The 27432-nt window shown below is 34.8% G+C and overlaps 5 protein-coding genes and 1 pseudogene across 5 annotated transcripts; 4 read left to right on the top strand and 2 right to left on the bottom strand.

Annotated features, from left to right (window-relative positions):
• Positions 1-1280: 1280 nt before the first annotated feature.
• On the top strand, positions 1281-1718 carry LOC132934414 (uncharacterized; annotated as a pseudogene).
• Positions 1719-5441: 3723 nt separating this feature from the next.
• Positions 5442-6220, bottom strand: LOC132932677 (uncharacterized). The gene is made up of 3 exons (XM_060999047.1): positions 6052-6220; positions 5878-5982; positions 5442-5821 (listed from the first exon to the last, which is right to left on the bottom strand). The coding sequence occupies exons 1-3, from the start codon at positions 6218-6220 to the stop codon at positions 5442-5444; spliced, it is 654 nt and encodes a 217-aa protein (XP_060855030.1).
• Positions 6221-6243: 23 nt separating this feature from the next.
• Positions 6244-7398, bottom strand: LOC132937448 (uncharacterized). The gene is made up of 4 exons (XM_061004276.1): positions 6961-7398; positions 6783-6893; positions 6414-6724; positions 6244-6360 (listed from the first exon to the last, which is right to left on the bottom strand). Exons 1-4 carry the CDS (start codon positions 7028-7030, stop codon positions 6244-6246), a joined length of 609 nt encoding a protein of 202 aa, XP_060860259.1. The 5' UTR covers positions 7031-7398.
• A 7604-nt stretch (positions 7399-15002) lies between these two features.
• LOC132932676 (uncharacterized) lies at positions 15003-15956 on the top strand. The gene has a single exon (XM_060999046.1). The coding sequence runs from the start codon at positions 15003-15005 to the stop codon at positions 15954-15956; it is 954 nt and encodes a 317-aa protein (XP_060855029.1).
• A 1088-nt stretch (positions 15957-17044) lies between these two features.
• LOC132932675 (uncharacterized) lies at positions 17045-20086 on the top strand. The gene is made up of 3 exons (XM_060999045.1): positions 17045-18641; positions 18800-19027; positions 19104-20086. Exons 1-3 carry the CDS (start codon positions 17045-17047, stop codon positions 20084-20086), a joined length of 2808 nt encoding a protein of 935 aa, XP_060855028.1.
• Positions 20087-23270: 3184 nt separating this feature from the next.
• LOC132932674 (uncharacterized) lies at positions 23271-25203 on the top strand. The gene is made up of 2 exons (XM_060999044.1): positions 23271-23612; positions 24568-25203. The coding sequence occupies exons 1-2, from the start codon at positions 23271-23273 to the stop codon at positions 25201-25203; spliced, it is 978 nt and encodes a 325-aa protein (XP_060855027.1).
• The last annotated feature ends 2229 nt before the right edge of the window (positions 25204-27432 follow it).

Genomic DNA, 27432 nt, shown 5'->3' with positions numbered 1-27432 from the left:
ATGTCCGCCAAATTAAACCGTTCAATACCGCACACATTGATATATGTATATCAATAACGTATACATTTATCTTAAATAACATTATCGTTTAGTACCGCACACCAGTTAATCATATTTAATCAAGATCAGAATAATAAAAATAAAACTTTCGGGATTATACGCAGATTGCTATATCTACACGTTTAAGAAATAAAATAATATACGATTATGGTTTTTATTTTCCAAATATTAGTACCTAATAAGTTAACAACATTTAGTGTGATCGCGACTATATTCGACTTCACGTATATATTTTATAGTCATTTTACATTTAATAATTTGACATCGAATTCGAATAATGGATGACGTGATACAAGTGTACACAATCAATAATTTACCAAAAGTATTCATATCGACTTTTTCGTACTAATACAAATTCCGGGGACTTAGTTTGGCGTTGCAATAATAAGTTCTGTAGTGTTATGGTGACGACAAATTCAAATGTAAATGTATTCATCAAACAAAATAAAAGTGAACATCACCATGAAACAAATGAAATTAACCCAGAATTAAAAGAAATTCGATGTGCCGTTAAACGTAAATCCAAATTGGATTTAAACGAAAAACCTTTAAAAATTATAAGGAAAGAATTATGTACGTCTTCAGTGAGTGCAGATAATATTGATGCTATGAGACAGTCTATGTATCGTGAAAGACGAAAACTTCTACCCCCTGTGCCTGTGTTACTCTCAGATGCTCTGAATAAGGTAAAGGAATCAAACATCACACTAAATAATGGTGAACAATTTGTGTTTGTGAATGAATCCACTCAAATAATAATAGTGACATGTAAAACAAATCTCCAATTTTTATGCAATGGAATTGAATTAATATTAGCAGACGGAACTTTTACTTATTGCCCGAAACATTTTTATCAACAATATACCATCCACGGCGTTTGCAAAAATTATTACGTACCACTTGTTTTTTGTTCTTTGCCGTCAAAAACAAACGATATTTATAAAAAAATGTGGGAAACAATTAAAGACTTATGTTTAAATAATGCCAATAGTGTATTCCAGCCTTCACTCTTACCATTACATTTTGAACTTGATGCTCACATTGCTGCTAAAGAAGTATTTCCTTTAATTATTATTAAAGCCTGTCGTTTCCACCTTGGTCAAGCATGGTACAGGAAAATCAGTTCCATTCCAATATTAAAAAAAAACTACGACGATAAAAATTCACAATCTGGACTATGGTTAAAACTTTTTTTTGGTTTGCCTTATTTACCATCACATATGATTTCTGAGGCGTTTATTGAGATAATGGCTACTTGTCCAGAAGAAAATCAATATTATGATTTTGCTGATTACATATTAGATAATTATATTGAGACTAATAATTTTTCACCATTTTTTTAGGGCAGAAGAGCCTAATAAAAGTACAAGAACGACGAACGGTGCAGAAAGTTACCAATTCTATGTTCCACATCCTACTATATTTCATTCGGTAAGAATATGAATTTAAAATAATAAATATATTTTGAGTTATTATTAAATTTTTTTTGTTTTTTTTCTTCCAGATAGATGTGTTAAAACAACAACAAATAATTACTGAAACCGAATTTCGCCTCATACGAAACGGCAATGTGAACCGTACACGCAAAGTATGCAGGGAGAAAGAAAAATCTATTTAAAAATTATATGATCGTTTCATTAACAACGAAATTAGCTTGATTGATTATTTAAAAACATTAGGATGTAAGTTTATTTCAATTTAATTATATATTGAATTATTTTATATTATGATTTTTAATTAATACTAAATTATTTTTTAATAACAATGAAATTAACACTAAATTATTTTTTTAATTAATAACAATAAAATATGTTAAATTTTTAACTGTCAATCAAATGTGTGTGGTTTTGAACTATCGACCTTCCAAATTTCCCTTTTTAACAATAGAATAAATGTGTGCGGTATTGAACGATGTAAAATGTGCGGTTATGAACGGTAAGTGTGCGGTTTTGATGACCGCCGGAAAAATATAATGCCACGTGAAAAATCGTATCTCCTTGATCAGTTGGCATTAGAAAGAAGTCATGAGGTGATACGACTTCCTCCCTATCACTGCCAGTATAACGCTATTGAGTTGATTTGGGCTCAAGTTAAAAATGAAGTTGCCAAAAAATATAACACTTTCAAGATGGTAGACATTGAACGTTTGACTCATGAAGCGTTAGGTTCAGTGACTGTACAAGACTGGGAGAAATGTGTACGAAATGCAGAAACTATTCAATCGCAAGACTATGAAAAAGAAGTTCACAGGGATGCCATATTAGAACCTATTATATTGACCATATTACCAGGTGATAGTGATTCAAGTGATGATGAAGACACAGATAATTATGAAGATATATTTGGTAACTAATTTCGACTTTAATTAGGTAAATTAAATAAAATTGTATATATGATGTTGTTTATAGTATTTTGTAAAAATAATAATTTGTAAATATATAACATAAGCATATAAAATGATAAGATGTTTTTAAATTAAATTTTTTATATTAATAGTATGATTTTGTTGTTTTGGTTTTTATTATTATAAATAACTAGCCGACCCGTCACAGCTTCGCCCGGGATTGGTTGTTTATTTTGCCTCCGGACGATGAGATGTATAATTTTTTATTCAAATTTTATCGTGTAATTGATCGCAAGTAAATATTAAAATTGTTAATGAAAACGTATTTAAACGTTTCTAGCGCTATTAATGATAAATATATTTTTATTAAAAATAGTTGATCCCGTGCACTTTGTTGCCGTTAAATTTACTAACTCTATATGACTCAAACATTGTTCAATTTGTTATTTAATATTCGGTGTATGGTGTTCAAAACTTATCTTAACTTTTCGTTGTCCAGAATAATTCTGATTCGCAGCAGTATATTATCAGGTAGGCAATCTACTTACCGTAGATCGCAGACCCCGTACTGTTTGTATACGTAACTTTATAATTTAACTCTAAAGTATCAAAGTATTTACAAAGTTTGTCGTTTTTACTTAATTCCACTTACAGTGGATTAAATAATCATTTAATACAAAATCCTTACATAATCTAACCGTACTAAAATCCGATGAATAAAAACAAACTAAATTTAATTTTTTTTAAATTAATCTATCTTCTTCTCAGAGGTCTAATCTACACACAAACATTAATTTTTATATACCTATATATTGACGAAAAATAATAATACAAATCAACAAACATGTCCGATTAACCAATAGCAACCAATATATTAGAATACACTATTATTATTTTAATCTGCAAAAATAAACTACATTTTTTTATTATTTAGTTTATTTTTTTCTGGACAGATGGCGCCACTGTTGTATTTTTGACATCCGTATTTCCTACTTTTCTGGTGGATTTTCCGAAAATATTTTTTCATAAAAACCTTGTCCTGATAATTACGAACGAAACAAAATAATAATCAGCCAAATCGGTTCAGTAGTTCTCTCGGTTAAACCGGTCGTAGAAAATCCCTTACAATTTTATAAAGTAGTATAGATATGAAAATATTTTTAAAAAAGCGAGGCAATTAGTATTGGCCGTTTAAGAACCCATTAGACAATTTAACCGCTTGGATCGCGTCGGTCACACGCCACTTTTCGTGTCCCCGACTATAGTATACATGTATGAGTGTGTGTGTGTGTACGTGATGGCAATTTCCCCGGCTACCACATGGGGCTCAGTGGATTATTACAATAATGTGTTTGTTTTAATGTACCTAATATTAGTGTTATTGACCATAAATAGCTTCTATTTTTTCTTGCGATCGTTTGACATTCGACCTTAAAAATAATACAAGTGTAAAAAACAGAATGGATAAATAAAATACATATACCTAATAGTTAGGTATAGGTAGCTACTAGTTTTGTATATTGTATGTGTACCATATTCATGTAGACATAAAACATGATTTAAGACTGCAAATGCAAAGTGAAACACTTAGAAATAAAAATATAGGATCCAGGTAATACAAATACATCTTAGGTTAGGTATAGTATTTGTAACGTATGTCATCATTAATTAATTGTAGGTACATATTATTGTATATAGGAATTTATATTACTTATTCTTATTTATAATATGTAATTTATTAAATACTAAGTTCAAAAAAATCACATTTTAATTTATGACATTCAATAAAATATACATGTATAATTAAATAAAACTAACACAATAATTTATAACCCTTTAGTCCTCAAAAATATTATAACAAAATAAAAAACCCTCACATAAAAAATTATAGTGTGAAATAGAATATATCAAGTGCGTTTTTATAATGTAAAAGCAACAACTTAAATGTACTAGACCGTATTTAAACATTTAGCGCCCCAGGGCAACAGAAGTTTTTTTTTATTAAATTGCTTTATTAACAATAAAATATAAAGTAAGCAATATATAGGTAAGGTCTGATTCCAACAAAAAGTTAAGGATGAACATTGAACAACTCACATTTAAAAAAAAAGAGGCCAAGTGCGAGTCGGACTCGAACACGAAGGGTTCCGTAGCACCAAGTAACGTAAATATTAAGTCGTTCGGCCGGCACGAACTATGGCCCCAACACCAGGTCCAGCAGAAGTCTTATACCAAGTCTCAGTCCATTATGGCATTATAGCCCATCTTAGTCTATCTTAGCCTGTGATTAAGATTACATTTTTAAATATATACATGACAAAATAGATATATATTATATTATATTATATATATTACTATTATTATTATTATTTACTTGTCTACTTATTGACTTATTAAAAAAAACTACTTACTAGATCTCGTTCAAACCAATTTTCGGTGGAAGTTTGCATGGTAATGTATATCATATATTTTTTTTAGTATTATTATTCCAGTCCCGGTTTGCACTGCGTTCGATGCACACGTCTTTATTATACTCCGTTCTAAACTCGTTATCGTTCTCGCTCTTCACATCCGATTATGTCCAAAGTCATATCAAAAAATTGCTCACGTCAAACCCGATCCTAAAATTGTAAATAAATTTGAACTTGTAAGTACGCCCTCTGTGTATTTTACAAAATGTAGTTCTAATAATTGCTTAAGTTAATTAGTAGTGCGATTATCCAACAGTCGTCGCGCCATTCACAGATAACGCGTTCGCGTTATCGCGTGCGTTGCGCACCGGTCGTGACACTGCCCTTACGTAAGATAAGATGTCGATTAATCATTCGAAAACAAATCGTGCATATAATAACACTATACAGCCTGCTCGTTTATCAAATCCTGTAAATTCAAACAAAAATCAAATCAACACTAACTGCAATACTCAAGGGAGTAATATGCCCAGCAATTCAAACGGTCCCTGGCAAACGCAGAAAACAAAAACTACAAGAAACCTATCAAGTTCTTCATCCGACAATAATTCTCACAAAATTCTCCGTCAACGGAGCCTCAAAAAAAAAACTTGTTTGAACGACCGGATAGAGACATTCTCCGTCATAACATCCAAAGTTGTATCACCAAACAGATAGCGATAATGATCGTTGAAATTCATATGGTTTCTGACTAAATGCCCGCGGATTCCTTTCGCCCTGATCTTCTCCTTGCCATTGATCTTATATGAATAAGACTTTGCTCTGAGCCCACAAAAATGCGTCATAACCTCTGAATTTGTTTCATCGGAAAACAAACCAGGGATTTTCTTTCGCTCAGCAATGTAACATGGATGATCTTGTGGTAAGTCTGATGTATCTATTCGATCGAGTAAATTCTCCAGGTCTTTGTAAAAATCATCGGTTTGAATATAGTATACCAGTGAATCTAAAATTACAATATAAATTAATATATGAAAATTAGTATAGTTTGAAAACATTTACCTGTATCAGTATACATGAGCTCAATTTTATCCCTATAATGAGCCTGCATAACGTTATAATGATAATCATACATGACGGTCTTGGAAATTTCCAACACTGCAAAACCTGGTGAAAATAAAAAAATATTAAAATATGTTTGATAATAGTAAATTAGTTATATATATATATATTTACCTATATATATTGGCTTGTTAAACATGATAATTTTGTTTTCTAATGAGACAGCGTTGAGGGTTTCGTCATACGTAGTACAGTGTTTGAATGTAGTAAGATTTATAAGTTTTTGCAAACGTTTTTCACTACAAACAAGCTCCATTTTAAAACGTTTCCTTAAAGATTCCATGGTTTTCCCAAAAACGGCATTGTTTAAGAGTTTGAAGAAACCCTTTTCAAAGTCGTTCCTCGCTTTTTCCGCATCTCAGTGTTTAATTCTATGTATTTTTTAAGCCAGTCCGACTGATTAAACTGCACAACTCTGTGAACCTACAATAAAACAAAATATGCAATAAATAAAATAAATAAAATAAATATGCTACTTTTTCCACAACGAGTCCGTTGGCTATAGCCTGCTGCAGGTTCCGATAATGAATCACATAGTTTTTCTTTGATTCTAAAGTCGCCATAAGTTTTTTAACTTTTGAACCAGGTGGAATACTATTTTTCGGTAGGAATGGCAGATCATTATGCTTGTCGTGAAGTTCTTTTGGATATGATATATCGACCTCATACATCCGCCCGATTGGTGATCTATCGTTTAAATCATTTAGCCCCTCTAGTTTCGGCTCAACCCACTTAAATCCTCCGTATGGCATGAATTGTGACATTGCGTAACCGTACAAGTTGTTACCTGCAATTTAAGTAATATAATAAATTTAATATTAAATTAAATATAACATTATACTCACAATCCTGATAAACAAGCCATGATTTTGGTTGTGTTGGATCATAATCTGGTGTCTTTTCATTATTCGCCTTTGCATATCTCATGCTCGCCTGGGTCAAGCCGCCACGAATTCCTATAATAAAAACAGATATTTTATCACATTATTTTTTTATTTTTTTTAATAAATAACCTGACCTCACCTTTCTCGAACATTAACAAAATATCATAATCCGAAATCAGTTCAAGTTGTTGACCCGTGTATTTCAGCATACAGTCAAAACTAAATCCCGGTGCTGTGTAGTAAAATGATGGGTCCAGATGGTAAGTTCTTATACAGAGATCTCGGAAATTTTCAAATACATCAGTCAGCAGCAGCACGTCGATTTTTAAATAAAGATCAGAGTATTCCCCGAGTGTTTGACAGTTGAAATGATTCCAAACTGTATTTGCATGCTCAAAATCCTCATGTTTTATATGTGATTCGTCCAATGTACTGTAAAAATATTTTTTCGCCGGTAAACTGGTTTCTTCAAGCTTATCCCAATCATCTGTGTAGTCATACGGGTATACCCCCTTACGAGTAACTAGTGGTAAATCTTGTGTAGAAAAATGTTTTGCACTGTCTCTAAACTTTTCAAATCCTGGTGTAATTAAATTTTTTGAAAGTGTTGATAAACTGGAGGCCATAAATCTTAGTGTGTCGATAAATGTTAAGAAGTTGCTAATGTATTTTGAAAACGTAATAAACTTTTCTTCGCTGTTTGGTATTACCGAGATAGAGTTTGTATCATACCCGAGACGAGTGACAATAAAATGTGCATCATAATTTGATAAATTATGAAAAAATACTGGTACGAAGTTAGGTGTTTGAAGTTTAAGATTACACGTATTGCATAATGATTGTCTAAATTTCCCTGATAAATGACAATGATCAGCCACTTTATGATTTTCATGAGAAAATTTGGTTTTGCATAAATTACAAGTATTACATGTTTCATGTGTTCTCCGCTGTTCAATAGTGAAAATTATAGGGGTGTTTGTTTTGAGTAGTTTTTCAATTTTTTGACCTATATTCACAATACTATCTATAAAATGTCTCGCCACGTCTTTATTATATTCATTTCCACGGTAAATTACAGGTGATGTCGGAATTCCGAATTTTTCAAGCAGTTCCACTGGTATTTCTTCATTTGCTTTAACCATAAACCCATAGCTCATGGGCTCGTGTTCTTGAAAAGCTGTTGTTTTTTCTCCAATTTTCTCATCACTTTTCTTTAGAATTGCTTCGAAATCCGCGTAAATTACTATAGGATGACGTTGCGTTTTATCCCATGCAGTAAACTCGAGTATTGATCCGGGTTCAGGTATCTGAGGTAGTATGGGCTTGTGTTCCCCACATATTAATTTATGTTGTTCAAGTCCTGCAACTCCGTTTAATTTATATTTGTATTGTTGTTTATCGAATGATGTAAAGCACCGTTTGCAGAAAATTAACTGTCCATTATGTTTGGTTTTTAGAGTGCTAATGAGTCTTGAAAAATTAGAGATGTAACTATAGTGTGTGTTATCGTCTTGGTCTGAAATTAGTAAAAGATCAAAGTGATCGGGTTTTTCTTCATGTACTACTTTTAGTGGAAATACTTTATATTTCGGAAATTTTGGTGGTTGAAATTGTTTATCGATACCGTAAACATTGACAGAGACGTTTGGATTATTTTTTTCAAAAATTTTAATCTGATGTAGTGGTGTTGGAAATGATAGATTTGTAAAATTATATTTTTTTTGGTGTTTAAAATAATTATCACCAACACGATGTTTATTATTTCCTGTGACATGTTTTGCTAGGATCGCCCATTTGAAGCATTGTGAGTCTAAGTTCTGCGGATTAATCACAGCTTTTTTATTTTCTATTGCGCCTGGTAGTTGTATGTATGATGAGCCGCCTATAGGTTTATATTTATATACACCTAACATTAAACCGTCTATACATTGTAATGTGAAACCACTACCCTTGCTTGTATACTCGTCTTGCTCTTTCATTAATTTAGCGAATACCTCTTCAACAATTTCCTGTACTCCGGTATCACAGAAAATCGCCTTAGCTGATGTTTTAAAAGCACGGTTTTCCGATTTTCAACATTTGGTATATTATATGTCGCCTCAAGCTTTAAATTAAACTTGATCGGATTTTTACTCGCAATTGATTTTAGTAAATTGATTAGTTCGGATTTAATCAAATCAAAAAGTAGATATAGTTTTGAATATTGTTGGTATTTTTCACGTAATACCAGGTAATTGCATGATTTGATGATGTAGAGATTTGTGTAAATCCTGAAGATTTTACGAGATTTAAACGTAATTTTTTTAGCCTAACAGCCGACGTTGTATTTGCACTGGAGACACGTTTGCCATTAACGAGCGTAGTGTATGAATCTTTTATTTTTTTAAAAAAAAAAAACTAATTAGTTTATAGCACGCTTATAAAAAAAAAATGCTAACCTTGAAAATCATAAAGTCTGAGATCCTCAACGGTGTCTAGAACTTCCAAGCATTCAGAGTCATTCACGTTACTCCAAAATTCGTCCCTCACGTTATCTCGAATGGGTGATAAGCGGACATTTTGTTTATCTCGTGCAGTTGATACGCAATCTTTACGAACGGATGATGGACCAGGCTGTAAGTCTGGTACAAAAACGTGTGGCGCGATTTGTACTATACCTGATAAAACATTTGAAATATAATAATAATAATAAATATTTTAAGTGGATACAAAAATACATACCATGAACATTTTTCAAATGTTTTTTGAGACCGGCCTTATAACTGAACGTAATACCACACCTAATACATGGGATACGCTCGGCGTTGTGATTTTTTTCGTGTCTAGTTAGACTACGTTTCACCGTGAATTCCGAAGGACATTGTCGACATTTAAACATTTCGAGATGTGTTTTTCGGTGAGCGATCAAATTTGACTTGTATACGAATTTCAAAAAACATTGTTCGCATTTAAACATTTTAAAATAAATGAACAAGAAAAATTAAAACGTTATATGATAATTACGTGCGTAGTATTGACACAGAGCGATCGAGAGAGATATAGGTTAATATGGTACGACAAAATATCATCAACTACGGGGAGTAATGAATAGCGACTATTCATTCATTCAAAAAATCCCTACCTAAGACCTGCCGCCGCCGCCGCCGCCGCCGCCGCTGCCACCACCGATCTTAGTTATACAATGAAATACAGGGTCGTCGGTTTGTTGTATATATCGGGTGTGTTAATATCCGTATGGTAAAGTGTTCCATAGATACGTATTTAGTAATATACTTCTATTACTATGTAGAACATTGTCCACGAACTGTTGAAATCACACATTTTTTTTTTAATTATTACTATATATATATATATATATATATATTAATGTGGAGGAAGATCTCAAACCTCTAGCCAACAAACTAGTGGTGTGTAGTTGTATGGTATAGCACATTTTCCTATCAGGTATGCAGGATGTGTTTGGATCCATGTTTTTCAAATAAATCTCTAATTCATGTGCACCACTATTTTTGGATATGTACATTGCACAACCTAGGAAAATAGAAATATTGTATGCCTGTAGCAAAACTTCAGGTCGTATTATACAGATGTTCATCTCGAGTACTTCCCGTATGATATGTCTCATATGAAATAAATACGAAACATTTCCGATACTTAGCTTAATACAAACGTATTCAAGTTGATATATTATATATACCTGAATATTATAAATATGTAAATACGTAAGGGGAGAAAAAAAAACGTGGTAAATAGTTATAAATAAGCGTTTATTAGTATATGTATAAACATCGTTTACTTATCTAAAATTCACTTATCGTGTTAAATATTTGAGGCGTTAATAATTCTATTTCTGCTGCAAGTGTACAGGTATAAAACCGTGCATTTTTTTTAACTCATTCGTTCCTACCCATATCTGCAAGCGACGCCCACAAGTTTCGCATTTTTTAAATTCTCTTATTATATCTAGCATGGTTGACGGTAGACCTGCAGCGAGATGTTATTCGAATTTGATTATATATAATATTTTTGCAAGTATGTATGTATGTATGTATGTATGTGTGTGTGTATGAGCGTTCATATGTAATTGAATGAATAAAGGACTGGGCGGCTTGTTTGTATACTATATTATGGAATACTGGAATCGTGTGTGTGTGTGTGTATGTATGTATGTGTGTTTGTATGTATGTATATATAAGTTCAGAATGAAAACTGAAGAGTACTGTATAATGTTTAATAGTATATTATAGTTTGTATGTGTATGGTTATATCATATTTATATGATGCGTTATTGATATGTAAGTAATAAGTATATAAATTGTATAATAATATGTTCAGGGGTTTGTGATAATGATGTGTGTATAATTGTTTAGATATATGTAAGTACCTATGTATATTATATGTAGACTATATTATAATATATTTGAATGTGTGTTTGTTTGAGATGTATGTATGTATGTGTGTTTGTACGTAAGTGCGAATGTAGGTATTTATAGATGTGATAACTGATAACATAGATATGATAACGCGGTGGCGGGCTCGCGCGCGTTCGCGGCGGCCCTTTGTAAGGTATAGTGGTTGAAATTATACATCTCGTACGTATGTGAACGATTGTCGTAAACACCAGTTAAATGAGATAGAAAACACCTTGTAATAAGCGAGTAAGTTGCGCAGCGGTGTGGTTGTCGTGTGGAAAGCGACCGGTTCGAGTTCGAATCCCGGTTCGGCAAAAAAATTTTTAAATTATTTCCCGCGGCTAATTAATAGGGAAGAGTGGCGGGGGGAATATCGTACAAGTGCGTGATTGATTGGGGGGGGTATATGAAGAGCGGGGTAGCGGGGGAATGTCGTGTACGTATGTGATAGATCTGCTCAACCCATGGGTTGTGCAGAGAGAGGTGTAGAGATGTATAGATGTATGTGGGTGTGCAACGGGCTTCGCGGGATGTGCCACATCAGGTATAGGGATGTGCTATAGCAGGATGCGGTTCCAGAACTCTCTTTTTTATCCTACTTAAGCATTTAATTTTTTTTCTTATTATCAAAATAAATTACTGTACATATTAATTAAATAGCTATCAAACTTGAAACATCAGTAGATTATTCTCATTAAATAATGATTGTTCAGAATCACTGCTAACGTCATTCTGTTCAATAAACTCAGGTTCATAATCAATGTCGTCATCATTGTAGTCTTCTAAAAAAAACCTCGTCAGAAAGCTCTTCCAAATACTGAACAATATCATCGGATGCAGTGTACCTCTGTGCCTGAAAAATAACATAAAAATTAAATTCATGACGAATATAAAAATACCAGATTTACAATTATGAACTTAATCACCAAAATAAATACATATGAATACACTAAAGAATTGATGAAAAAGTACAAAAAAACATAATAAAAAATACTTACATTTTTGTGCGCACTGCGGTGTTTGTACCGCAATTACAAAGTATATTGATGCGCTCAGCGTCTCGCGTGCCGCAAACAGACATACGTCAACTTCAATACTGGCTAGTGATACAACGCGACATGACTGTTGGCTGACTCTTGCGCCATCATGTGTCTTATTGAATAACTAAAAGTTATCGTGCACCTCAATCGGATACACCGAGGTTTTAGAAAGTTGCCGCGTTTTTTCAAAAAGTGCGGCACGGAAGCCGCACGAGCGCATAGCAGAGGGTTAAAAATGTAGGTCCATACGGCATAACTTCATTTAATCTTTTACAAACACTACTATCTCCGTCTCCTGAAGAAAAAACAAATAAACATCATGATATAATAATATGTGATATTATGATTCATTGTAGCAGTATATTGTATAAATATGTTGCTACATTTTATTTACCAATTAACTGTTTAAATTTTAAACCGTGCATTTTAACGCTGCATAAAAATCCTTCTGCTATAGCATCGGCTTCTATGCTGGTAGCACCATTCTTCCAATTTAAAAAGCACTTGTGTGTCATGGGAGATTTACCGATGGTTTTCGCTCTTTCGCAAATCACACAATACCGATTTCTTATACCAATAAATAATATTTTTTTCGTCCGAAATCCAATTATAGTGGCCTGTAGAGAAATACCAAATTATATGACTAATGTCCAATGTTGGAAATAGATAACTAAAAATGTATCTAAATTCTAAATAAAGATAAAAATCAATGTACTAAATTTTATATAGATAAATATAAAAAGGTGGGCAAGTGGATGTCCCTCTGCTGTAAATTGAAAAAAAATTGTGCCTAATATGTATTTTTAATATTTTTCATCTGCCTTTGAAACAATATATTAGCAGCTTTCTATTAAATTTTCATGCTTTTTTACCCAATAAATAAAATTTTATGGACATTTATAGAAAAAAAAAAATTAAAAAGTTGTAATCTGAATATGTCCGTAAACAGTTCAAAACAAATCAAAATATTTTGAAAATTATATCGTGTATAGTAAATGCTAATATAAACAACCAGTGAAAATGTCATGTATCTACGGTATTTTTTTTTAGAGTTACACCAAAAACCGAAATCGATTTTTCTCGAAAACCAATTTTGCGTAAAAATTCTCGCTTTTCCTTAATTTTTCCCTGAGCATTTGAAAACTATTGGGAATTTAAAATTTTGACCTCTCAAAAGTACCAACTAGATTCACTTTCCCGTCGAACAAGATACTGAAGTTGATAATCAAATCATTATTTCGACTACTTTGTACCGTATACAATGGTTTATCACTCAATACAAATAATTTAGTACATCCATCACTGTTGGCGCTGACAATGACCATCAGTGATACGCTAATGAGCACGACGGCACGAGTGTCTTATCGGTCAGTCCCACCTTCCACTCATCTCTTCACCCTATTATATATTCCTTGTGTATTATTATTATTATTGATTATTAGAATCACCATATTTATTGTCTTTGTTTTAGTTGTATTATCTTAATCTTTATTGTGTTTTTCTTATTATCATTTATTGCGGCCAACGCCCTTGTTGTCATAACATTTGTATTATTGCTTTTTTTTTCTCTCGTCAAATTCTTATTATTGTTCCGCTATTGCAGCGTTCTTTTTGTTAATGTTATCGTAGTGTTTGTTACAATCTTGTCGGGTGTACGTATTTATTGGTACACACCAAGCATCAACTATATATATTGTTAATTTCGATCTGTACAATCGGACTGTCTGATCATTGTGATCAACCAAATTATTATTATAACTGCGGTGTTACGTGCGACGCTACTGAAATCCGTCACTGCACCTGCTCATTATTATTGTTTAAATAAACGGCCAATTATTACCATTCAAACCGTGAGTTATAAATTTATATATTTTAACTATACTATTGCCATCCGTGTGTCACCTGATCCGACGGCTTGTACGCCCACTGTGCGCCTCACCGTCACCAAGTGCCAGCTACTCCCGCGTAATTCCGCCAGCACTCGCCGTAGTGTGTGAGAGGCCGCCTAGGTCTTCGGAATCCGCATTCAACGGGTGTCTCCAATGTGGGCAGGCTGTCCGGGTCCTTGTCAAGACTTCAATAGTTTAAGCTTAGTCATTAAGGTTTAGCAAACTCATGTGAGCTCCGTGGTCATTGCACCTGTCCTAACCGACTACGGAGACCCCCCCCCCCACCAATAACCAAACTCTAGAATCTTGTTCTCCTCAACACCTCACGACCCTTTCCTAATCTGAGGTCATCGTTGTCGTCGTGCATATTAGGTTGCCTACCCAATTTATAAAAGGCGACATAAGCAATCCTAATCAATTTTTTGGTCTCGACTGTTCGTCGAGTGGTCCTTCGGGAATGTGCTGCGTCAGCTGTCTTGGCATACACATATTTTTGGTCCTTCGGGCCGGATGTACTAACAAACTGCGACTAGTGTGGTGCTCAAGTTCTGTTTGAATTCGTCGTTTGTAAACAGTGACAGAGAAAAATTGTCATTACCTGTCCGTAATACTGTAGTTGCGTTCAAAATAAATTCATACGATCAACACCCTGTGTTTGATTTATTCTAATTACAAACTCCGCAACTTGTTGTAAAAAATGGTCACTCCTCCTTCAGTAACTTATGCAGAGGCAAAAGCACGGGTTGTCCGTGCAATTGCAAAAATCACATCATTTGTCGCTGCAGCCGGTGAAATAAAGCCGATCGTTCTAATGCGGGCAAACATGCTAAAGTAGCTAAGATGCTGTCTGAGTTAAATGACATTCGTCGAATTGCTGAAGACGATTTCCAAGTCATGGAATCTTCTGTTAGTAAAAAGTTAGCCCCCATGGAAGTCGTAGATAATAAAGAGAGTCTAAGCCTCAGTGCCGATTTTGACAATTTGTACTATGAACTTGCTGCCTTTGCTGATGTGTATCATATTTCATTATCTCCCGGCATGGATACATCCTCAGCTCAGTTATCAGCTAACCAAACAACAGGCTCCAGTAATTTGTCACATTACAAACTGCCCAAACGGAGCTTTCCTACGTTTTCTGGAGTGCTTATTGAATGGCAAGGTTTCGAAGATCTCTTTAAATCAATTTTGTCCCACGCTCCTGATCTTCCCGATGTTGAGCGATTTGAAATATTAAAGACCTCTCTGCAAGGTGAAGCTCTATCGTTGGTTTCACATCTCCCTTTGACGTCCGCAAACTATAACAAAGCTTGGGAAGTGTTGCGTGCTCGTTATGGGAACAAGCGTGATTTGGCTCGAATTCATCTGGACGCCCTCCTAGCACCCTACACAGTCAATTGTAACGACGCGGCTTCCATAAAAACTCTTCTCACGACCATTCTTGAACACACTGTGGCCCTAGATAATTTAGATTTTGTTACTCGCCAATGGAGTCCGATTCTTGTTCATATCTTTGAAAATCATCTAGATTATGATTTTCGCTCTCGTTGGGAACTCACTGTTGGAGATCGCCATCAACCGGCCACGAGTCACTTTGTAGAATTTTTAAGGAGCCATGTTCGGTCAGCCGAAGCTCGTGCAGGAAATTATTCAACGACTTTACAATCTAGTACTTCCCAACCAAAACAGTCAAAAAAGGTATATACTACACACTCTCGTCCCACTTATGGACCAAAAGTGTTGACCGCCAGTGCGGCGTTATTCACTGAATCAGGTCATCGGTCGCCTGCTATCTAATGCCAATTGTTCCTTAGTAAAGGCCCAAACGATCGTTTTCAGCTGGCAAAAACCCATCGTCTCTGCATCAACTGTCTCGGCTGTGGACACTCGTCCGCTGCGTGCCCTTCGAAATTCAAGTGTCAATTGTGCAATCGTTCTCACCATACCTTGTTACACTTTGAATCAAGTCCAGCCACGAGTACACCACCAAGTAGTTCCATGGTGGTCCAGTCAGGTGATCCTACCCGCATGGTCTCGTTAGTTGTAAAAGATAACCCCCAGAAAGTGGTATTATTATCAACTGTGCTTCTGGACATTTGTGGTACCGATGGTCATCGTCATTCGTTTAGAGCCCTATTAGACAGTGGCTCTCAAGCCAGCTTTATCACGGGCAAATCGGCTGACATTCTTATGCTCAATCGCCGACGTTCGCCTGCGAGTATAACCACCTTTGCTAACACTACTGCTACTCCTGTTTGTGGATCATCCGTTGTCATTGTGACTCCTCACGGCAAACAAACACCCAGCCTAAGTATTGACGCTTTGATTGTACCACAGATCACAGGCAAAACCCCGCAAATCTCGTTCACACCTGGTCAATGGACACATATTCACCATTTGCCCTTAGCAGATCCGTCATATCACATTCCTGGTGACATAGACTTGCTGTTGGGCGCCGACATTCTATCGTCCATATTATGCGACAGTCTCATTTCGGGTAGTGCAAGCGAGCCTACTGCGTTAAAAACAATTTTCGGTTGGGTTTTGTTTGGGCCGACCACCACAGCTCCCCCTGTTTTACTGGCCACAATGTGTGTGTCAACATCCAGCAACCTTGATGCAACCTTAAGAAAGTTTTGGGAGTTGGAAGAGCTACCTGTAGTTCATCACTTTAGTCCCGATGACAAAGTTGCAGAAGAGATCTACGTCTCAACCACTACTCGTCTTAGTTCAGGTCGTTTAATGGTTACACTTCCGTTTCGAACACCGTCTCCTGTGTTAGGTGATTCTAATACTCATGCTCATCAACGCTACAAGGCCCCTTGAGATTCGACTAAGTCCTTCGACTAAGATAACCTGATCTTCGAAAACAGTACATAGACTTTATGCAGGATTACTTGTCAAGTGGTCACATGGAACTTGTGCCAGTGTCTGAACGCGACAATCCAGTGAATTACTATATACCACATCATTGTGTCATAAAACCTGACAGCAAGACAACAAAATTGCGTGTTGTATTCAATACTTCAGCCCGTACTTCAACCGGAGCCTCTCTGAATGAGAGTATGTATACTGGTCCAAAGTTGCAACCAGATATTCAAGTTGTATTGCTCCGCTCTCGTCTCTGGAAGTACCTGTTTATGGCTAACATAAAACAGATGTACCGCCAAATCCTAGTTCAACCTTCAGATCGAGACTATTTGAGAATCCTGTGGAGATTTTCACCCTCGTCTCCAATTGATGAATATCGGCTCTGTACAGTTACGTATGGAACGTCAGCAGCATTTTTTCAAGCTCTGCGAACTATTCGTCATCTTGCTACACTGGACGGTGCTAAGTGGCCGGTAGCCGCTGACGTTTTACTCAATGACACTTTTGTCGACGATATTTTAACTGGTGCAAACTCAGAAGAAGACGCTCTCAACTGTCAAGACCAATTGATAAACCTTTGTGCACTCGCTCAATTTGAGCTCCGCAAGTGGGCCAGCAACAATGTACAACTTCTACAAATGGTCCCACCAGAATCTCGTGCAATGTCCGTCTCAGTCTTGTTCGACAGTGACAAACTCTCTGATTTGAAAGTATTAGGGTTAAAATGGGACCCATCTGCTGACATTTTTTCCTTTAAAGCTCAGCCATCGATGAATCAACCGACAAAACGATCTGTTCTGTCCGACATTGCTCGTGTCTTTGATCCGTTAGGACTGTTGTCACCCATGACCTTTTTCACAAAACACATCATGCAACAGCTGTGGACCTCCGGTATCAACTGGGATGACCCAGTTCCCTCTGACATTGCCTCCCTATGGGCCCGATATCAGTCTGAACTGCAGCTAATTGAAACCATTAGTATTCCTCGTTGTATTACCTATGATCATGCTATTTCTGTACAACTCCATGCCTTTTCTGATAGCTCTGAAAAAGGTTATGCCGCGGCAGTATATCTCCGTGTAGAGACAGTCACGTCAGTGTATTGTCATCTCATATCAGGAAAGTCAAAAGTAGCCCCTCTCAAGCGGTCCACAATTCCCCGTCTGGAACTGTGTGGTGCCGTATTGGCTTCGAAACTTCTCCGATTGGTTGCTGACTCCTACACTAATCGCATAACTATTGACGAACTCCACGCCTGTACTGATTCCACCACAGCTCTCGTTTGGATTAGGTCTTCCCCTCATCGATGGGCCACATTCATCGCGAATCGAACCAGTCTGATCCACGATTTAACCACACCTGCAATTTGGCGCCATGTTCCCACGAAGGAGAATCCAGTCGATTGCGCATCGCGCGGATTGTTTCCTTCCGAGCTCCTCAACCACTCACTGTGGTGGACTGGTCCATCATTTTTACTGAGTCCTCCAGACAAATGGCTAAAATTACTGTTAACCAAAATTGAAGATTTCACTGGGCCCCCCTCAAGGGAAGCTCGAGTACCTACTGTGGTCACCGACACTGTAGACATTCCGATAATCGATTTGTTAAATCGTATGTCATCTCTGCAGAAGATCCTTCGCGTAATCGCTTACTGTTTTCATTTTTCCAAGCCCCAATTAGCAACATTATAAATGCGACAGAGAACACTCGTGCTCTCTCTGCCTAGGTCTACTTAGTCCAACGTCAAACGTTTGCCGTCGAAATTGCAGCTCTGTCAAACGGTCTTCCCTGCTCAAAATCTCTCCGACGTTTAGACCTGTTTCTTGACCCAGTTGGTGTTCTCAGAGTGGGCGGTCGGCTTCGCAACGCAGAAATTCCATACGTTCACAAACATCCTGCTTTGTTGCCGTCCCGTCATCGTTTAACTGATCTAATAATTGATCACAACCATTGTGCATTAAGCCATCCAGGAGCCATGACCCTCCAATCACATTTACGTGAGTTTTGGATACTGTCAGGGAGGTAGGCTATTAGGTCCCGGCTGCGATTATGTATTCCATGCTTTCGCACTAGACCTCAAACGGTTCAACAAAAAATGGCTGCTCTACAGAGTACAACAGATAAAACCATTTGCTATCTCAGGCGTTGATTATGCTGGCCCGATATCTATCAAAGGATCCCGTGGTCGCGCATCATCCAGGAGCTCTGCCTACATTTGTTTATTCGTCTGTACCGTAACCAAGGCATTGCACATAGAGCTCAGTTCTGACCTGTCAACGGAAATTTTCCTCCTAGCGTTCACTCGTTTTGCTGCTCGTCGTGGACCGATCAAAGAGATCCATAGTGATTGTGGTACTAATTTCGTTGGTGCCGCGAATCTTTTAAACCCGCTAAATAACTTCATCGCATCAGAAACCTATCAACACAGTGTACGAAATCATTTGTCCAAGGACCAAATTACTTGGTTTTTCAATCCTCCGTCTTCTCCTCACTTTGGAGGACTCTGGGAAGCTGGAGTAAAGTCGACTAAGTCGTTAATTTTTCGATCCATTGGAACCCATAGACTCACAAGTGAAGAACTGATCACTTTGTTGACAAAAAATGAAGCCACTCTAAATTCACGGCCTTTGTGTGCCCTTAGCAATGATCCCAAAGATTTAGAAACTTTGACGCCATGCCATTTTTTAACGCTGGAACCATCGACATCTCTTCCGGACCCTTGTTTGGAAAACGTACCACTCTCAAAAATGCAGCGTTGGCGCTTAGTTACTGATCTCAACCGGTACTTGTGGACCAGATGGAAAAATGAATATTTGTCTACTCTCCAGCTGCGAATAAAATGGTCTGATGATGGAAAGCAGTTGAATGTTGGAGACCTTGTCCTAATAAAGGAACCCTCGCATCCGCTGTATTGGCGATACGGACGTATCACGGACCTCCACCCTGGTGCAGACGGGGTATCACGCGTTGCTACTGTCCACACGTCGTCTGGAGTTCTAACTGAGTCCTTCGGGAATGTGCTGCGTCAGCTGTCTTGGCGTACACAATCACATTGACGAGGTGAACTCGACATCTACTATACAGCAGAGCTTTTTAAAAATGTATTTATTCTTTTTTTCTTCTATACCAGCGAGTTCCATAACACTCCATGCTGTAGTTTCCATATAAATACTTATTTCCTCACTATATTTTATATATGTCGAGGGGGCCATACATGGAACATCTAAACTTGCCGAAAATTCAGCTAGTTGTGTGTATCCTATACCAATTGCATACGTGCCATTAACAACTGCTTTGTTAATCGGTAAACAGTTTAGATCGTTGTTTTCCGATTCCAGAGTAGTCAATAGGTTACACATTTTATATTTAAAAATCCATTTTGTAGCAAAACCTTTTGTAATTTCGTTTATTAGTTCAACATTCATAAACGAACATCCTAGCCCTGGAGTATGACATTGCTCATTTTGTATTTGAAAAAATACGTGTTTCATGTCAACAATCCTCCTACCACCGCAAAAACTGGTAAAATAAATTGAATTAACTATTTTGTAAGTTATAACTTACATAAATCATCATATATTAATTAAAATAAACTTACTATGGTATCTTCGGAATTAGGGTGACTGTATTCTGTACATAAGCTATGCTCCATAACAGTCGAAATATCATTATTATATTTTCAATTCGGTGAACTGATACAATCTTTTGGTAAATTACAATTTGGAGTACTTGAAACTAGGTTATTGTTCACATTATTTGATGTAGACAGATTATTTGATGAACCAATTTCACTAAATAAATAAAATTTTAAATACCGAAAAAAAAAATAAAAAAAGATTTAGCTACAGTCTGAATCTAATCGAAATTCAAAGAAAAATTATCAAAAATATTTTGCAGGTATAAAAATTAAAATAAATTATAATGAGTGAATGAGCGTATTAGGTAAATAAATGTCGTGATAAATGCGTAATAATCGTCATAATTTATAACGAACTATTAATAATTTGGGGGATTTTTTTTGGCACCATTGTTTTTAAATCGTCATTTTACATGAGTTTCGAAAAAAAAAATTTAAAAATCTCGTATTAGCTGAACTGCATTTTCTCCAAGGTTGATTTGAGTTCAGTAATATAAATTATAAACTGTGTTACTGTGTTATAATATTTAACTATTTTAATCATTCCATATCAAAAAAATGTAATAATCTTGTAAAAACTTACCTTTTGTTTTTATTATAACGCTTTAAAATAAGGTTTTTAGTTATATATTTCCTACGCGGACGTTTTGTTTTTTGTTTTTATTTGCCATATTTTTAAATTACTATTATAAACAACACCAGTGGCATTAAAATGCAATAATCTAGACCTGTAAATTATTTGTACATACTGCCACGAGTCACATAAGAACTCAGAATGACTACAATACTATTATAATCATAATAATAATCTTAATTTATTTTAGTCATACGAATAAGTAGTGGACGAATAATAATAATACGGCGTATAATAGTAGTAATTATGGTTATTAGTAGGACTAGGATTTATATGCATTTGCATGTTTTTTTCCTTAAGTCCAAATTGATTGGTTGCTGGATTTGTCCACGATTTGGCTTATTCTCGTTGAAATAGACAAATTTTTTTCTGCATATTTTTGCATATTTTGAACATAATGCATATAATTGCATATTCATGGATTCTTGAGAATTTGATTTTTTTTTACTCAAATTTTTAAATTATTATAAGTTATTGTGAATTTTAAATGGTGTTTATTTCACGAAATCGATAGTTTTGGTTTATCCGTTGAATTGTCGTAAGTATATAGTATAAATACTATCTATCTAATCTTATTTTGATCGGACGACTGATAGCATTACTTATAAACATTGTTATACAGACAGCACAACATTATTTCATTAGTATGTCGTGTGTTGCGTAAATGTACGGACATTTATACTTAATACTTTAAGTTTTATAAAATGCCAAAAGTTCAAAGTGAAAGTGCCAAGTTACGTCATTTTGATGAAGAATTTTCCAGTGACGTTTTTAAAACAGATGGTAAAATAGTAAATTAAAAACTCGTTTTTGCATATTTTTGCATTTTTTGGTAAGTAAAATGCATATTTTACAATTTTTATTGCATATAAATCCTAGCCCTAGTTATTAGCTATTACTATTCATAGAATTGCAGATAACAACGACGACAACAGCGGCGGCCGGCACGCGCTACCTCCCTCCCTTCACACACAGTCAATTGGAAATTTTATTTATATAACTATCCACTAGAAGCAGCACACAAGAATACGGCATGATAAATTAAACATATCACAAATTCACAACTAAAACATAACTACGGAAAATTGCAATTGCTCGCTTTACAGTACGTTTTTTAATTAGCTGTATCTTTTTTACTAATTACTTTTTTATAAAACGGATATGATATTTTCTTGGAAATATTGTTCTCTATACATTTTATTATAGGTATTTTAAGTCTAAAACCCCTTTTTAGTGAAGTTATGATTGTTTTACGTGGACATGTTTTTACCGTTGAAAATAAGCGGTATAACGTCCTCTTAATAGATTCTTGTGAAACCGTGGATTTCTCCTAACACGTATGCATTTCCACTAATAGAGCAAAATAAAAAAAGAAAACTAAAATTTCAGTAAAAATGGCTTACTACTTATAACTGGTTGGTTTATTCTGAGTTACAAGAAGGAGCTTTTTGCAAGTTTTGCTTGGTATTTGCAACAACTGGTGGTATTGGCCAACAAAAATTAGGAGCTCTTACTCTAACAGCTTTTACAAATTGGAAAAAAGCTAAAGAAGTTAGTGAACAATCATTAAATTAATTAATTTTATTTTCAACATACATCATTTTAAAATGTTATAGGCGTTTAATGACCTCAAATTATGACTATCATAAACTGTCTGTTGCAAAATCAGAAGGGTTTTTGAACATCTATAGCAACAAAAAACCATCAATAATTGATGCCTTATGCTAGCTCCACACTCTCGCTGAGGCGAAGCGAGGCAGCGCAAGCACGAGAGTGTAGTCGGTTCACTCGTGTCGTCTCGTCTCGTCTCGTCTCGTCTCGCCTCGTGCGCGCTCCACTCCGAGTCGATATTTTGGTCGCGAGTCAAAAGACCACGAGACACGAGGCGAGGCGTACCTACTTCACTCTCGCTTGAACTCGCGCGTCCTCAGTTAAAAAACAAAAATAAATCAAAACGTTTTGTGCAAAAATGGCTGATTGGACGAACGAAATGTCGATTAAATTTGTGGAGTTATACCAAACAGAAGAGATTTTATGGAATGCAAAGCATCGTAATCATAAAGATAAGGCAAAAATTAATGACGCATGGTGCAGAATTAGCAAGATTTTGAATATACCCATAGAAGATTTGAAAAATAAAAAAAATTCAATTATGGCTACATTTCGGGGCCATTTGAGAAAGAAAAAAGCGTCCATTAAATCAGGAGCCGGCCAGAACGATATTTATCGACCAATATGGTTTTTATATGATCAAATGGAAAGTTTTCTTGGAAAACTAAACGATTGCAACGTGACATTAAATACTGAAGAGGTAAATATAATTCTAATTATATTTCTTCATAATTACTAGTTTATGTTTATTTGTTGAAAGGTATTAATTATTATTATAAAAGTATGACGTAAATTGTTCTCTTATTTGTATTGCATTTTCTGGTGATCTGCGTGGTACTTGATCGATAGGCCTAATAGCACAATTTTCGCCGATTTCTCTTCTCCATGAACCCGGTTGAATTATCACTCCAGTATTATCAGAAATGTCTATTTTACCGGGAGGAGTATAAATTGATGCAGCCGTTTCATTTCTCCTTAAGAAATTATGCAATAGCACACATGTCAGTGTTATGATGGAAACTTTTTCTAACTCTATTGAAATTGGTTTTTTGAAAATTCGGAATTTAGCAGCCATTATTCCAAATACATTTTCAATCACAACACGGGAGCTTGATAATTTTTGATTAAAAATGCGTTTTGGAGAGCCAATGTCATGGTTTCCGGGAAATGGTTTCATCAAGTTGGTATGAAGAGCAAATGCTCCATCTCCTAGGAAAACATATGGTAAATCAACATTTGAGCCATGAAGGGGAGAAGGAGCAGGAATGTTAAGGCTGTTTGAGCACATTTTTTTCCACAGCAAAGAATTTTTAAACACACCACCGTCGCTAATTCTACCCTGACTCCCTATATCAGCAAATAGAAAACGATAGTCACTACTAACTAATCCCATTAACACAATACTAAACGAGTTTTTATAATTGTAGTATTCTGAACCAGAGTTAACTGGGCATTGCAAAACTATGTGTTTTCCATCAATTGCTCCGATACAATGTGGAAACTTTTCTCCAAACCCTTTTTCTATTTCTAACCAATCACTTGAAGTTGATGGTAGCTGAAATATAAATTAAAATAAATAATTAATATTTATAGGCATTGTATTGTATAATGTAATTACTAGACAACGGATTTAAATGCTCTTTTTAATATTTTAGGGAAACATTTCGCAAATAACTGACCAGGAAACATTAGACAATGATAACGGCAATGAATTTAATTCTCCTAACAATATAACTAGTCAACCAACACAAGAAAATATCCAGATACAACGACCAACATCTCGCCGGCGAGGAAATCCTGAAGTTGAAGAGGCTGGGAGACAAATGAAGAGGGCGTTTAATACCTTAGAAAGTGTTTTAAATAAAAAACACGAAGACGATGAGTGTGATTTATATGGAAGGATACTTGCAAACAAATTACGTAAGTTGCCGGAAAACGAACGACAACTTTTTATGTACGATATCGATGGAATGTTTGTTCAACGCTATCATCGGCTTAATAATCCCTTGTTATCTTCACTACAGCCTACATTTTCTCGAGCATTCTCTACAGGAATGAATACTGCAAATGAATCATCATCTACTGTAACTTCTTATTCTGATTCGCCATGTACACCACTTTCAATACTTATTCCAGAACAACCTTTAACGACATATTCTACTTATTCAAATTCAAATACACCAAGTAATACTTCAAACCAATCGACATGCTCTAACTCTCATATTCAAAATATAGTGGATACAGCTTATTACACTGCTGTTGGTAATTATGAAGAAAGTAACAACCAGTGATAGTATTAATATTTAGCTTATATAATTATGTTCCTAGTTATTCTAGCACAAAGTAACTAATTTATTATTATTTGTTTTCATATAGGTAAATATTTAAAAAAGTTAATATTTATGTTTTTATTGTTAAATTTTTATTTTATTTTACGAACAGGTTGTTCATATAAAAACATTTAATTTTCTTTTGCACCATTTAAAATATAATTTTACTATGAAAAGTGTTATTTATTAAATAAATAATTATAATATTTTTACCTTCACTTCATTTTTAAGTACTTGGTTTATTGCTGAACATACTTCTGGTACAATCTTTGATATTATTTGGCTAGATACTTTAAACAAAAAGTGAAGGCTTTTATAACTATCACCTGTAGCTAAAAATCGTAGCGTAATTGCTAGTCTTATCTTAGCTGGGATTGAATCTCTCAGTTGAGTATCTTGTTTTGAAATAATAGGTGAAATTAAAGTGAGTAAATATTCAAAATCTGATAATGACCGTCTGGTAAAATTTTCAAACTCGCCTGAAGGTTCATATAACAATTCTACAAATACATTTTCCATGCTTTGCCTGAAAGAAAAATGTTATGAGAAAATAAAGAGTAGTACAATTAATTATAATTATTCTCTCCTTCATTTTTCTTATTACGCCATTAAGGTCAATACTTAATATCAAACTAACTTACTTTGTTCTGTTTCTGTGTATTGTTGTTGTCCACCATCTCCTCTTATTGGGTTGTTTAACTTTTTTTGAGTGGCTTAAATTTAGAAAATTATGATAACTGTATGCACACAATGCAGCAGCAGCTGTTATTTCAACCACGTCCATTTTGAACAACCGCTAAAAACAACTGAGTGAGTCACGAGACTACACGAGAGTGTAGACTATGCATTCGTGTGCTGCCTCGCCTCGCGTTAACTCGACTAGACTCTCGACGAGGCGACCTCGCGAGAGTCTGGAGCTAGCATTAGATGACGACAGGTTAGATAATTGGAAATAGTAATGTATAATATTGTATTACCTAAGTACAACAAAATAGAGAAAGACTGATTCCAATAATAGAATGCATTTTACTTTGTGGATACCAAGAAATTCCTTTAAGAGGTGATAATGATTTTGGTCCAATTAATTTTAAAAGTAAGTAACCTATCAAAATAAAATTATAATTACTGTGTAGCGTGTTACTTTATTTTTATTTTTTAGCTTCAACTCACAATGAAGGCAATTTTCGGGCAATTTTAAAATATAAGACAAAAGATATTGAGTTAGTAAAGTCAAACCTTGAGTCAGATACAAGAAATAATTATTTAAGTCCTCAAATTCAAAATGAGATAATTAACATTTGTGGAGATATTTTAACAAAAAAACTTGTTGATAAAATTAATAAGTCTCAATGCTTTTCGGTGATGGCTGATGAGACCACAAATGTGTCGGTATCAGAACGATTGATATATGTGTACGCTATTTAAGTGGTACTGGTTCTAATATTGAAATAAATGAGGATTATTTAAAATTTTATGAAATCAGTAGCTTAACTGGAAATGATTTGGCATCAGCAATTCTCAATGGAAAGTTCTAACTATATATTATATGAATAGTTCTATATTTATAATTTAAATAAATAAATAAAATAATATAGTATGATTTAACTTTTAAGGCTAAATTCATGTGGGGTAGATTGTGATTTTTTTATTTGGTCAAGGGTATGATGGTGCACCAAATATAGCTGGGCGTTTTAAAGGAGCTCAAACAATTATACGCTCTCAGCATCCTAAAGCTGCACACCCGCTCAACTTAGCAGTTTCATCTGCATGTAATATTCCATCGATTAGAAATTGCCTCGGAATTGTTGAAAAATATAATTGTTTTTTTAATTTTCCCAAACGAAATCACGAACTTTTAGAAGTTATCAATAATGGTGATTGGCAACCTAATGTAAAATCTTTAAAACGTTTGTGTATGACAAGGTGGGTAGAAAGATATGACCGCTATCAATGATTTTATTGAATTATTCCCTTGTGTTGTTACTGCACTAAATAACATATCAGAATGGAATGATGGTAGTGGTACAAGTAATGATGCAAGCAAGTTATTAAAGGCAATTGATTCGGAATTTCTTGTGGCTCTTCAAGTTATAAAAATATTAATTTTTATCCTTATATATTAAATTCTACTTAAATAATTACAATTAAAATTTTAATTATTAGTTTGAATTTTATTTTTGTTGAATAGGT

The sequence above is a fragment of the Metopolophium dirhodum genome, chromosome 1, assembly GCF_019925205.1.
Source record: "Metopolophium dirhodum isolate CAU chromosome 1, ASM1992520v1, whole genome shotgun sequence".
Taxonomy (NCBI): Eukaryota; Metazoa; Arthropoda; class Insecta; order Hemiptera; family Aphididae; genus Metopolophium; species Metopolophium dirhodum.
The sequence above is the reverse complement of the archived record's forward strand: the minus strand, read 5'-3'. Positions and strand labels throughout refer to the sequence as shown.